A 14,384-nucleotide genomic window follows, 5' to 3' on the forward strand; every position below is an offset into this window, starting at 1 on the left:
AGATGTGTATGAAAGTGTGATAATGTAAATATAATTCAACAGAGCACTGAAAATCTTAAGTCGAAACAACACCTTCTTTCAGAAACATTGAGATCCTTGGCAGAGCGAGCCAGGACAAACCAGAACCACCTTGTGAGCAAGATAAATGAGAGTGGCTAAATACGCCCAGACTTCAGAAAGAATGTAGTAATCTAGTTTACAAGGAAGGCAGGTGTTGCCATGTGTGAATTTTACGTAACTATCACTTTAACAAGTAATGGCTGTAAAATACTGAAACGAATCATTTAAGGAAGAATGTAAAACCTGGTATGGGCCGACCTTATGTGACATCAGTTTTGGTTCTGGAGAAATGCAGGAACACGTGTGGATGGGATGACTCTATGAGTAATCACAAAAGACACAGAAAGATAAACTTGATTTCATAATAGCCGGTTATGCCCCAGGATAGAATCCTCAGAAGACACCAAAAATTCGTCCAAGTTCTACCTTGGTAGCTCCCGGACGCCGCGCCGCCTGTGTCAATGACCTGTAGACTGCCAGCTAGGGAAAAACACCGAGAGACTTCTAGCAAACTTGGAAGATATCACATCACGGGAGAACGAGAGAGCATCCAAGTCTGCAAGTGAAACATGCACACCGAGAGATACCCTCATACTAGTGACAAAGCGCAAGGCTATGAGGACACCTAGGTACAATGAAACAGTAAATATTCCAATGCTATACCAGCAGAAAAGCGCCTCTGAAATGTGGACATTTAAGTCAAACCTCATGTTAATAGTGAGGGAAAACGAGGATACATGATGTCATTGCTATCCCCACCGCCACAGGCCGCTTGGGAAGCGCCGACACAAATACTTCACTATTCTTAACAAGTGTTGGATTGCTGAGTACGAATGGCTGACTGCCCAGTGCTTAGTCTCAGCACTTTGTTGCATCTATCTACGGAGAGGGGAGGCTATGGGGGTCGACCCTCAGCACGCCTAGCTGTCTTCGATTCCCTATGGAGTCTCTGTTGACCCAGATGTGGTTGGGCGCTTTGGAAAACAATACTGTATTACTGCTTACTAGATATGTCATTGTCAATGACGTTTTCTTGGCGTTATCGAGCGTATCTAGGTCTCCATCGCGCCAGGCTCTCTCCCGATGATTGTAGGGCCCCTATATCTGGTGTCATCAAGAGGTTGACAGTGCTAGAGTGGGAGAACGACGCTGCTTCCAGCTGGACTGCCAACTTCCGAGGCAACAATAATGGGCGCAGAGGCCGCCATCACCCTGCAGGCCAGCTGGAGACTTAATCTGCGTGACCAGGACGCTGTCCGTCACCTCTATTAGGGTTGGAGGGCTTCTGCAGCTGCTCACCCATTCCTGAGGCCGACGCCCATGATGCCAGCTCATTTCTCCTGAACGTGGGCTAAGAACCATTCACTGCGAGTCAGCGAGTGTTGCAGATGACCTGGTGACGTGACTCTTGAGTGCACATCTTTGAAGTCAACGAGACGACTTTCAAGAACGATATGTAGGGCTGGAGGCTGCCGGCGTCCACGGGTCGACGGCCGCCCCGTGACGTAACCGCCGCCACTGGATGCTTTGCTTCACTGGTGGAACCCCAAGTTAAGTACCTACCGCCTCTCTTCTATTCCGCTGCTCTGTTGACCCAGCTGTGGTGAGGCGCTTTGGAAAGCAATACTGTATTACTGCTTAACAGATATGTCATCTTCAATTATGTTTTCTTTGCATTCTCGAGCGTAGCTAGGCCCTCATCACCGCATCCCGCCCGGCTCTCCCCAGATGATTGTAAGACCCTTCTACCTGGTTGCATCAAGAGTTTGACAGTGGTAGAGATATATAAACCAGATGCCACGCTCACATATCTCGGAGAACAGCATCCGACCATCTACGCAGCTCTCATGTGAGATCAACAGCTATGAGCTAGAGTTTGTAACAATGCCTGTGTGGTGAAAGATAGATACTTGTTTATTCTCTCGTTCTGTATTTTTTTGGTCATGTTCAGCGCTAAGGACGCTTGCAGTGTGTTAAAAGTGTCATTTGGTAGACTACAGGAACCTGCAGGATTGTCCGTGTTCCATGGGAACTTACTTGCAGCCACTGAGGTGTCCGTTCTGTAATGTATTTCAGTATGACGTATCATGTGTTCAAGCTGTGTCATCTACTTATATTAATTGTTGAAGGGTTGATAACGAAGTACACTAGCGCAGAGAATCTCGTTGGACTATGATACGGCATAAAGATTAAGTGCAGTTTAATTTCTCTTATGTGCCTGCTGTTTGTTTAGTCTCCTTCTTTTCTGATGTAACGGCAGATGGAGTTTACCCAAATGCCAGACACAAGAGCAGCAACTCAGAATGAAGCGGTGCTAGCTTTGAAGAGGCAGACAGCTGCGTTGTTGGGAACTACAACATAACACAGGCAAGACAGTGATGCACTGCGTAGGAGAACAGAGCAATGGGAAGCCGTTGGAGGGCCGTGAACTCCTTGATTCATATGAAAATAAAACCGTGTTGAGTGTACTCAGCTATTCTATTCATCCTCCAGCAACTAGCCTTATAGCGTCATTTTCGTGGAAAGCAGCCGAGGATGTATCTGTTTTTGTTAGTGACGCAAAATCTTCCACCAAATTTCCAAAATTTTCTGAAGAAACGTCCTTGGATATGGCTAGATTAACGTTTACGGATGAAGCGAAAATGTATGTTACGTACCACAGGACCGTCAGTGAGTACCAAACATTTGAGAAACTGACTAACGGTCCTAACGGTCTAATACAGCGCTATCAGAAGAAGAACATCACGACGTTTTTTAGGGAGAAACTCAATGGACTCTGGCAGAAGGAAGGTGAATGAGTGCATTCCTTCTCTGACATAATTAGGGAACTGAACTGGCAGATTTATGAACTAATGAAGAATGAAGAGGCTGATAAAGTGATTCTGCATGAAGCAGAGAATAGGGCTCTGGATATTTTTCTAAGAAGTATTTCTGCTGATATTTTGAGAAGGCCGGCCGGTGTGGGCGTGTGGTTCTAGGAGCTTCAGTCTGGAACCGCGTGACCGCTACGATCGCAGGTTCGAATCCTGCCTCGGGCATGGATGTGTGTGATGTCCTTAGGTTAGTTAGGTTTAAGTAGTTCTAAGTTCTAGGGGACTGATGACCACAGATGTTATGTCCCATAGTGCTCAGAGCCATTTGAACCATTTTGAGAAGGATCTCAAGTGACTTATCAGCTGCCATCAGGGTTTCCATGCAATTGGAGGAGATCGACATTGCTACATGAAGACAAAGTGATCACGGTGTTTTTTTTTTTTTAGTAAGTGAAGTGTTTTAGGTGTGACAATGTCGCCAGCCGCCCGAATGTTACGAATACTGGGAAGTGTGCCATTAAGCGCCTGCTCGTTAGAAGCAGTATCTTAATATTCAGTCATTAAACAAGAATGGGGGTGCTTCAACCGTTGAACGCCCTTCCCAGTAGAACACGAGACTGCAGAAACATATCCAGAGACGGCTTGCTGCTTACTAGGCAAAGCAGATGGTAGAGAACATAAATTTCTGGCGGACATAGAGGCTTACGTGTCAGTAGTTAGTCTTGATTTCTTGGGGAGAAAAAACCTCTGGTCGCCATAGTATGGGTTACGCACAGTAGGTCATCATGACGTGAAGCCACTGAAGACAATGCTTTTCAGCTCTAACGTAGGGAATAAGTGTTTTCGAGAGCACGTAGAAGCATTGCCTGGTGTTGATGAGGGGTATTGTGTTATCCTGGTACTCGACCTTCTTGCTAATAATCATACAGTTGACTTTTTGCGGTGTATAATTGAAATTGGTGAGACACTGTTTCCACTAAGGACAACAGCCACATGTGATATACTGTCGCAAAATTCACAGATTATGAAATGGGTACCCAATAAACTGTGGAGACAGGCACTAATAATCAATTTAAGTGATATGGTACTGCAAGGTACAAAGAATTTGGTCTGGGTTGATATGATTCAATCTAAGTATGTGTTACATTATGTAGAGCCACTGGAAAATAACGAATAATTGGATAAGTCACACTGTTCTGTACGCAGAGATGCTGTATAGTGCGCGTCACTGACTTGGATGAAGATTTTATTGGTCGAGTCAGTCTTGATAATTTTGGCAGGGATGAAATGAGTCTACCAAAGAGTTTACTGACACCTAATTTGGATATCTTGGGGGAAGATGACACGGATAGGTCTAGGTAGGAGCTCTGCCGCAAGCAAACTGTCAACTGCAGCACATGAGAAAGTGAAACATTTACAGCGAAACGATAGAGAAGCAATTCATTGGTTTGATTAATCCGAGTGTTCTATTTAGCAGGAAAGCCACTAGGAAACATAGGACACTAACAGAGGATAATGCTCCAGTGTACAAGAACCCATATGGAAATGGAAGAATTTATGGACCAGCAGTTTGGTGATACTGTTGAGTACGAGTATAGTGATAGTCTCTGGGAAGCACCAGCAATTTCAGTCATGAAGAAGTCGCCAGATGGCACACAAAACAGAGATTTTGCTGCGATTAATATCTCAGTGCACAACTGATAACTGATCCATATCCAATACCAAACTTAACAGAGTTTGGTCAAAACAATGTGTGTGAAATCTAATGGGACTTAACTGCTAAGGTCATCAGTCCCTAAGCTTACACACTACCTAACCTAAATCATCCAAAGAACAAACACACACACCCATGCCCGAGGGAGGACTCGAACCTCCGCCAGGACCAGCCGCACAGTCCATGACTGCAGCACCTCAGACCGCTCGGCTAATCCCGCGCGGCTAGTTTTGTCAGTGCAACTATTTCCCCCACAATGGATTTAAAGAGCGTATATCATCAACTAGAAGTAGTGCCATAGGATCGACAAAAGACAGCTTATTCCATTCTGGGAGGTCACTTCCAATATCGTCGAATGCTATTTAGACTCAAGAATGCACCTGTCCCCTTTCAGAGTTTATTGGCTGGTGTATTTAGGGAAACGAAACTATAATAATGTGTGACGTATCTCGATGACATTACAGTGTTTTCGACGGGCATGGAAGAGTTGACTAACGCTGAGCAATGATAAATGCCGTTTTTCAGTAAGAGAAGTAAATTATGTTGGGCAAGTTAATTAGCAAGAAATGTGTGAGAACAGATCCTTGCTTGGTCTCAGCAGTTCAGAACTTTTCGTCACTGAAACAATTAAGCAGTTTCAGAGTTTCATCAGTCTCTGTAATTATTATTATCGATTGGTAATGGATTTTGTTGAAACTGCTGGACCTTTGAATCATTTGTTACAAAAAGCAGTAAAATTTGAGTAGTGTACTGAACGACAGACTGTGTTCTACATTCCAAAGCGAGCAATTATATCGAACCGAGTTTTAATGATCTTTGATTTTAGAAAAGAATTTTTCTGTTTTGTGATGCTACTAATACAGCTCATGGAGCTTTCCTATGGCAGAATATTGATGGTAAAGAGCATCCTGAAGATTATGCATTCTGAAAGTTGAACAAAGTAGAGAAAAATTTTTCCACGACTGGGTAGGAGTCGTTAACAATGATTTATGACATTATGTACTTTCGGTTTTCAAGCAGTGAAGGAACACGCTGCTCTTAGGTGATTATTGGGATACAAGAACACTTGCAGCAGATTAATAAGTATTTATTGAATTTGATTATGAGGTAATACACAAGCCAGGAAAAAGGCTTGCTAATGTAGGCAGTTTGAGTAGAAAAATAGCAATTCAGCAAACATTGGGCAGGAGCGTTGCTGAATGGTGAAAGACTCAAACTGCTGATGCTGACTGACTGTAATTCAAGCTGCAACCTCAGTTTGTGACACACGGCAGCTTGCTTTGCAGAACTACAAAGTGTGGATTACGAGTACTGGTACCTGCAGCTTTCTGGAATGGAGTCTTGTCACGAGCACGTGACCAGTCCATGGCGGACAGAGAAAAACTGATAGATAAAGTGCTGAAAAATTCTGACTGAGAACTAGGAAACGAGATGTCGAGCAGCATGTCAGGATGTGCACACGCTGTGCTCAACGAGCTGATCTTAAACCCAAACCTCCAGTTGTCAGACACTCAGATTGGTACCAAACGTTTTGTATCTAGAGAGTATCAACCAAAACACGAATCTAGTTCATGCTGTGTGCTGTAGTCCAGCAGTACACGTGTAAATGGTAATTAAAAGTAACGCCAGAAATACTGAATACAGGAAATGCGTGTCTGTGAGTTGGCTATGTGAAGACCTTTCGTTGGTAGAGCATCAGATTGTTATACTAATGGTCCTAAATTCGAAACTCACTGAAAGAATTCATTTTTTCTGACATGTACAAGGATGTTTCAGAGTTTGTAGGATTGTTCTTTTGGCAGTCAACTTTCGCTTCGTTAGTTAAAAGTAGCAAACATATAGTGTATATTTGTATAGGCAGCACCACACCTATCTACACAAATGTACTCTATAGGTTTGCTACTTCCAACTAACGAAGCGAAAGCAGATTGCCAAAATAACAGTGCTGCAAGCTCCGAAACGTCCTTTTACGTGCCAGAAAAATGTTCACCTATGTAACTGTTTCACGCGCAAACTGTTAAAAAAGAAATCGTCATCAGTGAGTTTCGAACCTTGGTATAGTTTCGACAGGGTAAACTAGTTCGCCATCTGAGGGTGCTTCGACTTACTTTCAGTGGATGGGAGGTTAGAAATGAAATGCATACATTGCGAGACGTGCTTGTTGAGCTGCTTCGAGAAGCACAGAAAGAGAGAATTTTGACTGAAGTACAAGGGGATACCAACGTTTACAGCTCTCATATGAAAATCTATGTGAACAACTTACGCAGGTTATGGGCCAGGTACCACGTACCCTGGTGCGTAAGAATAGGGGTTGATGAGACGCTGGTGGGAAACTACCAAAACAGTTTTTGGCACATCCGACAGCGAAGATATCCGGGATTAGAGCGACACCATGGGACGAATACATAAACTGGCGGAGGCTACTAGATCTAGAGTGGAATTCCATTTCACTCATTTGTCGAACATGGAACAGCATGTGCTAAGTAGTACTACGAAGGTGCGAGAATGAACTGCTGAAATAGCGCAGAATACAGAGATACGGTGCAGGCCTCAAACAGTGACTTGCAGACAGTGAAAAAATCGACTTACGCATTGAATGGGAGAGTGGCCGTAAACAGGTTGCTACAAGCGCAAACAGATAGTCTGAATGCTACAAAGGTGGAAGCAGCTACGCTACAAGAAGCAGTGCATCACGTCATTCACTGGCAGCTAAGTTCTACATGACTGTCACTACAGCAATTCCTAACCAGCCTACGTAATAGGCAAAAGGAATTTACAGCAGAATAACGGCACGTATTGGAACCACCAGAAGGAAATTTGACACTAGTCTTTCACGTGTCCGTCGTTTAAATGAGTTACGATGGTGCAAGGTTACATGTGCTGAGATGGTTCCCGGTGGTAGTGGTAAATTTGCGGTAGCTTTGTTTTACCACACACGCCTATCCAGTTAAGAGGGAAAGTACGGGGGAGTGGGTACAGGTACGGACCAAAGATGTTTTAGTAAGTGACAGAACAAAGAGATGCCTATGTTCTATTGTCGTTGAGAGACCTACAGAGATGCCAGAGGGAAACTGTAACGATCTGCTCAAGTAGGATGATACATATTGGCGTGCAGGCATGTGAGGTTCAATTATTCCTGTGAAATGTCAAAGGGAAATGTTAACACAGTGTTTACGTTTCCAGAGAGTAGGCTCCCACTGTGTCTACTCAGTTTTTTCACCAGAAGTATTCATAGTAAAATATTACAAACACGTAAACCCGGATTTGAATAGAGTGGAATTACAGGATAGCGGAAGTCACGGGTTATAAACAATATGTACAAGAGCAAAGACTTGTGACCGTCAGGCACGACATTTCGTCTAACAGCTACGATCACTGGTATGACCACACTTACGTGGTAAGAACCTACATTATATTGGCCCGAGAAGTTTCTAGAGGTCTACATGCTTTCATGCTTTCTTTTTCCTTTTCTTTTCTTTGGTTTTTTTTTTTTTTTTTTTTTTTGAGTTGTCGGTTTTCTGACAGGTTTGATGCGGCCCGTAACGGATTTTTCTCCTGTGCCAAACTCTTCATCTCAAGGTAGTTATTGCACCCAACGTCGTCAATTACTTGCTGGATATATTCCAATGTCTTCCTCTGTAATTGTCGCCCTCTACAACTCCCTCTACTATGATGGAAGTCATTCCCTGATGACTTAACAGATTTTCTATCATCCTGTCCCTTATTATCAGTATTTTCCATAATTCCTTTCCTCTCCGATTATGCGCAGAACCTCCTCATTTTTTATGTATCAGTCCACCTAATTTTCAACATTCGTCTGTGGCACCACATCTCAAATGTCTCGAGTCTCTTCTGTTCCGGTTTTTGACAATCCATGTTTCACTGCCTTACAATGCTGTGCTCCAAACGTGCATTCTCAGCAATTTCTTCGTCGAGTTAAGGCCTATGTTTGATAATGGTAGAACTCTCTTGGCCAGGAATGCCTTTTTGCCAGTGCTAGTATGCTTTTGATGCCCTCCTTGCTCCGTCCGTCATTGGTTATTTTGCTGTCTAGGTAGCAGAATTCCTTAACTTCATCTACTTCGTGACGATCAGTCTTGATGTTCAGTTTCTCGCTGTTGTAATTTCTGCTACTTCTCATTACTTTCGTCTTTCTTCGATTTACTCTCAGTTCGTATTCTGTACTCATTAGACTTCATTTCATTCAGTAGATAATGTAATGCTTCTTCACTTTCATTCAGGACAGCAACGTCGTCAGCAAAAAGTATCATTGATGTCCTTTCACCTTGATTTTAATCCCACTCGTGAACCTTTCTTTTATTTCCATCACTGCTTCTTCGATATACAGATTGAGCAGTAGGGGCGAAAGCTTGCATACCTGTCTTATACTCCTTTCAATCCGAATACTTCGTTCTTGTTCCTCCACTCTTATTATTCCCTCTTTGCTCTTGTACATATTGTTTATAACCCGTTTCTCTCTCTATAGTTTACCCTCATTTTTCTCAGAATTTCGAATATCGCGCACCATTTTACATTGTCGAACGCTTTCTACAGGTCGACAAATCCTATGAACATGTTTCGATTTTTCTTTAGTCCTGACTCCATTATCAACCCCAACGTCAGAATTGCCTCTCTGGTGTCTTTACTTTTTTAAAATTGCAGAGAGAGACCAAAGATGAATGCAGCAATCAGGGTCAAGTGGATGTAGGTTACAGCAGTTATTGGCAGATGAAGAGGCTTGCCTGGAACAGAATAGTGTGGAGAGATGCCTCAAATCAGTCTTCGGGCTGAACACTACAACAACAATATGTATTGTGGTTTGATGACTGAAACGCTAGTTTACCTGATAAGTAACAGAGAGTGCGTCAGTAGCCTCCCGTAATTTACGTAAAATGTATACGTACATTACTGAATATCGAATGAGACGATGCTCTGTCAGGGACGTTAGAGAGCAAATGTGCCATTCTAGACGAAGTTTGTCAGGTACGGTAAGCATTCGGAAATCAATTGTGTCTTCTGCTATTCTTGCTTGTTCCTGGTTTCTCTGATATAGGCATTTTCCATTTGATTTATGCTGCTAGCGGTTAAAATTACACTACGGGGGTAACAAATAACGAAATGTTACAAATTGTACATCTGCAGTATATACGGAAGAATAAGTTTTTAAATTTGTTGATGATTAGTATTCAGAGATTGTACATGGTGTAAAATTTGGTACACAAAACTATTAGCTCTAACGAGAACATCGAAGTCAGCTTGGATGACAGATATGTCACTCCATACTTCTTAATCAGAGTTCATAATTCGTAGTGTCTGGGTCTGCTCGAGTGCTAGTCGTCTTTCGGCAACCCTTGAACAGATTTTATCGAAGAGTGAAAGAACCGAAAAAAGTACTCAACAAGCCAACAGTCCATCACTTTAAATATCTAGATAGGTTGAGTAGCCCAAGCAACGGTCTTGTGTTGTCTTATTAAAAGATGTCACAAAGACCTCGAAGATAGGGTAGAGCAACCTGTTTTCATTTGTCAGATATGTAACGTCTGCTACCCAAATTACATTGTATGCGAACGAGTGGTGATCCTTTTGTCTACTCACTGACACCAAATGACGATGAGGAAAGCAACCTCTCAAAGCCTATTCAGATCGGAGCCTCAGCATATGGATACGACCAATCATGATACTGTGCACAGAATCTGAATTCGTCTGAAAAGACAACGTGTTGCTACTTATGTGATCAGTGTTGACACTGGGCGCATCTCTAATGGCGCACCTCTGTGTTCAGCCGCGTCAAGAGATGCTGCCACAGTTCTCACTGCACTGACAATCGATGGTGCTCCAGACGCGGTGGCACTGTCCGTGTGGAAACTTGTCTTACTGTAAACAGTCACATTTCCCGATCTATGGTGCGTGACGCAGCTGTATGATAGTGCATGACCGAGTTAATAATATGACTTTCCTCTCCGAAGCTAGTGGCCTGCGGCCATTGCAATCCCACGTGGCGTTGAGTATCGTACTCCAGGACATATCGATTGCGTATTTGTGTGACAGGCATGGGATTCCGAACAATGTGGGTTGCAATATCGCGAAATGATAAACCACGTTCCCCGCAAGACACAATCCTCCCGGTGTCGATTTTCGATCGTGCTGGTAGACGTTATCTTTCTTACATGAGGCATAGCTCTATTTTGTCACAAACAACCTACATTAAAATAGTATTTCTGAATGAGAGGTCCACTGTGATAATCTTTCCTTATACGCAGAATGCAGATGGCCTTCTTACTAGATAATTTTTGCGGCATTTGTATATCCAAGAATGTATTACACTTCAAATCAATTTGAATTTTATTGAATGCCGCCTTCGTAGTGTTCCCTTGTTCACACTTTCGAGAATGGCCTCGGTCACCGTGGTTCATGCAGCTCATCGGCTGCTTTTAACACATTTTTCGAATATATTAGCTTTAAAACTGCAATAAATTTGTGTGGTGTGTCAATTGGAACGAAGAAACTTAAGTTATCTATTCCTGGAACTTGTATTATGTGGTATTAAAGTTAGAAGATATACAAGCTGTTATACTGAGCCGGCCGCTGTGGCCGGGTGGTTCTAGGCGCTGCAGTCCGGAACTGGGCTGCTGTTGCGGTCGCAGGTTCGAATCCTGCCTCGGGCACGGATGTGTATGATGTCCTTAGGTTAGTTACGTTTAAGTAGTTCAAAGTCGAGGGGACTGATGACCTCAGACGTTAAGTCCCATAGTGCTTATAGCCATTTGAACCATTTTATTATAATGAATCAAATTGTCATTCCCAAAAGGACTTGTAGACACTGTTCTTAAGCATTGCTTGTGTGACTGTGGTATGTTTTGAAACAATCAAGCATACATACAATTTGGGTACAGCAGGGGCGTTTCTTTACCCTTTTGTCTCTTACTGGCATCGGAGCACACTATTGCACACACGTTTTGGGTGTGATTTGCTCTCAATAGATGAATTACTACAGCAAAATGTTACCGAATATGTCTGCTCCACCCAGGAGTTGGCCAAGAATGGATCTCTTATCGTGCCGCACTGTCCAAGGAACTGAGAGAGGACTTTAGTTTGATGTATCAACGCTACCCAGGGCAGCAACTTACTGGGCGCTGTTTTCGAGTACAAATGGGTCTGAATTCGATAATCAAGTAGTAACACAATGTAAGACATTCTTTGTTGTGCGATCTACATAGTCACCTATAGAGAGACGGAAGCGTAATCGCAGCTACGAATTTGTACGCATTCCACGGGTAAGACTCGAGCGTTGTCCACATGACTAACTGCCGTAGCGCGAGTCTTCTTCGGATCCGTCTCGAATGTCTTAATAGCAAAGAGGGTAGAATCTACTGGAAATTATTTTGATAGTCACATGTTAACCAGATACCAAAGATACCAAAGTGTGGGAGATGTACAGGCACTTGAAACCGGCTCTTCTTTGCAGGTATGAGCGTGTGCACGCCGGGGAAGACCCTACTTTGCATCCCGCACCCCGGCAGCAGGGAGGACCGCTGCATCGCCCCCGAGTACATCTGCGACGGCCACAACGACTGCCACAACGGGAACTACGTCTCGGACGAGCTGGGCTGCCGTGAGTATCCTCAGCTGGACGCAGCGCGCTCCCACTCGAAAGAATGTTCGTACCAAGTCCCGACAAAAAGGTTTAAAACATGACAGTGTTTGTTTTCCCTTTACGTATATCACATTCTCTTCTACAGAGACACGACAAAGCCCACGGGATATCCAAACTGATGTCATAAATAACTCACGTTTTTGCTCATAGATAACATTCTACGTACTCTAAAGAGTGACAGGCACTGACCTACATAAAACGTTTGTAAGAATTGTGTCAGTTTCCTAAAAAATAGCTGGGACATAAGGGATATACAGACCTTCCGACATTCTACATCTCAGCTTTCTGGCAACTGTGTTAATGTTTCCAACAGCTTTGAAATCTGAGATCAGTGGTTAAAAGCAAACGATCGATATATCTGGGCGTCGAGTGTTTAGACTTAAGGCTGGTTAACACTTGACATCAAGGAACAGAAATCAACGTAAAAAATTCGAAAAAGTGCTAAATGGCGGCATTCACAAAGGGAATTAACAGAATGGGGTGGGCCATCAACATGAACGATACTCGCAAGGGAAATAAATTTTGATTTGGCAGTTAACCCATTCTCGCCACGCACATTCGTGTTGTAATTGTGTATTTTGTGTCTTGCACCTTCTCAATCTCTAATTATCGTTTGCTTTGTTTTATTGACAGTCTGACAAGTTGCTATGGAGACTTGGATGTTTTTCCTGAGTGTTGTATTTCAAAGGTGGTGAACTATCTGAAACAGGAAAAAGATTAGGTTTTACAGTACTTGGAGGAGAAAAAGTTTACACTGTGACACAGTAATAATATAGAGCAGATGGAGAAATTTTAATTAAAACATTTTTAACAGCGAAATAGTGAGCTCTAAATGTACAGTTCTATTCGATATTATTTTTCACTTAGAAAACAAAAAATAGTGGATAAGGTAGGCAGAGACCCAGTATAGTGCTTTATAACCAATATTTGTTGTATAGGGATGCATAGTTTGGCAGCAATTTGTGCCGATTAATTTCTCTCGAGCTTCCAGCCGCATCAAATGGTTTAAAGTACACGTGCTTTAAGTCAAGTGTTCCTCGGCTGTTGTCAAGTGGCGACTGTATTTGTAATCGCTGCTACCGTCCTTGTATAGCCACGATGCCGTCTGTGACGTTATTGGTGCTCAGTCCAGCCCCATAGAAGGCCATATTATCGTCGTGCTCCCGCCTTGCCGTCTTCAACTTTCAGATGGTTGCATCCCAAGCGGTGCTTAGGTGCAGACCGCCTTCTTTATTGAGAGTGGTGTCACAAATCTGTATCTGGGTCGCTTCCTTTATTACACTATAACAGAAAATATTAATCTGTGTAATAACATACGCCTCCTAGAAAGAAATACGTTCTCCGTTTCCTAGAGCATGCTGTGCTACCACTGTTTTTTCTGGTTACTCATGGTGAAGGCATCTCTCGTGTTCTACACAACGCTGATCAGTAGTACACACAGTCTGTCCGACATTAAAGTGTACACAACCACACGATGTTTTATAATCGCTTGGCCTTCTGAAGGTTATATCGTTTATCACAGGCCTCATGAGCTGTAGAATTTTTGTTGGGACCCTGAAGATCGAATTGACTGTATGCCTCTTTAGGAAACGGCTGATCTTTCCTGTTACTGAGCCACAGGACGACCAAAAATCGAGCTCCCCAAGTCCTTCTCGGTGTTCTTCTGCTTCCGTTTTTCCGGAAAGATAGCTTGCAAAATCTCACGGTTGTTATAGCCGTTTACCTTGAATACTTTTCGTAAATGGTTCAGTTCCTTAGGCAGGTTTTCGGCGTTTGTAACACATTCCGCAAGATGCAGCAAGGTCCTCAGAGCAAGCGTTTCTGCGGCAGATGGTGATACCTGAGGGATGATGATGACGATGTTTGGAGCATATGGGCGCTAAACTGCGATGTCATCAGCGCTATTGCACTCATTAAAACAAACGAATGTGGCTAAAACCTCGAAAATTTTTCCCACTCATACACTCGAATCCAGCACACAATTACTCTACCTCACAAGCGCTAAAACAAAGGAGAAAGAGTAAAAGTAGCTATACATAAGATTAAAACACAAGTCAAACGACAATGGAAGTAAAAGAAAGGCACAGCCAGATGTGACTAGCTGACCACTTACAGAAATATGGGTAAGCCAGTCACCTTGTTA

At 43.1% G+C, this 14,384-nt stretch overlaps 1 protein-coding gene across 1 annotated transcript in view; it reads left to right on the forward strand.

The window, feature by feature from the left end:
• The window catches only part of LOC126456273 (G-protein coupled receptor GRL101-like), a 568,827-nt gene that overhangs the window by 342,929 nt on the left and 211,514 nt on the right, over positions 1-14,384 (forward strand). The window contains exon 8 of the mRNA XM_050092025.1: positions 12,053-12,199. Within this exon, the coding sequence (XP_049947982.1) occupies positions 12,053-12,199 (147 nt within the window). The remainder of the gene's footprint in view (positions 1-12,052; positions 12,200-14,384) is intronic.

This window comes from Schistocerca serialis, chromosome 2, assembly GCF_023864345.2.
Source record: "Schistocerca serialis cubense isolate TAMUIC-IGC-003099 chromosome 2, iqSchSeri2.2, whole genome shotgun sequence".
Lineage (NCBI taxonomy): Eukaryota > Metazoa > Arthropoda > Insecta > Orthoptera > Acrididae > Schistocerca > Schistocerca serialis.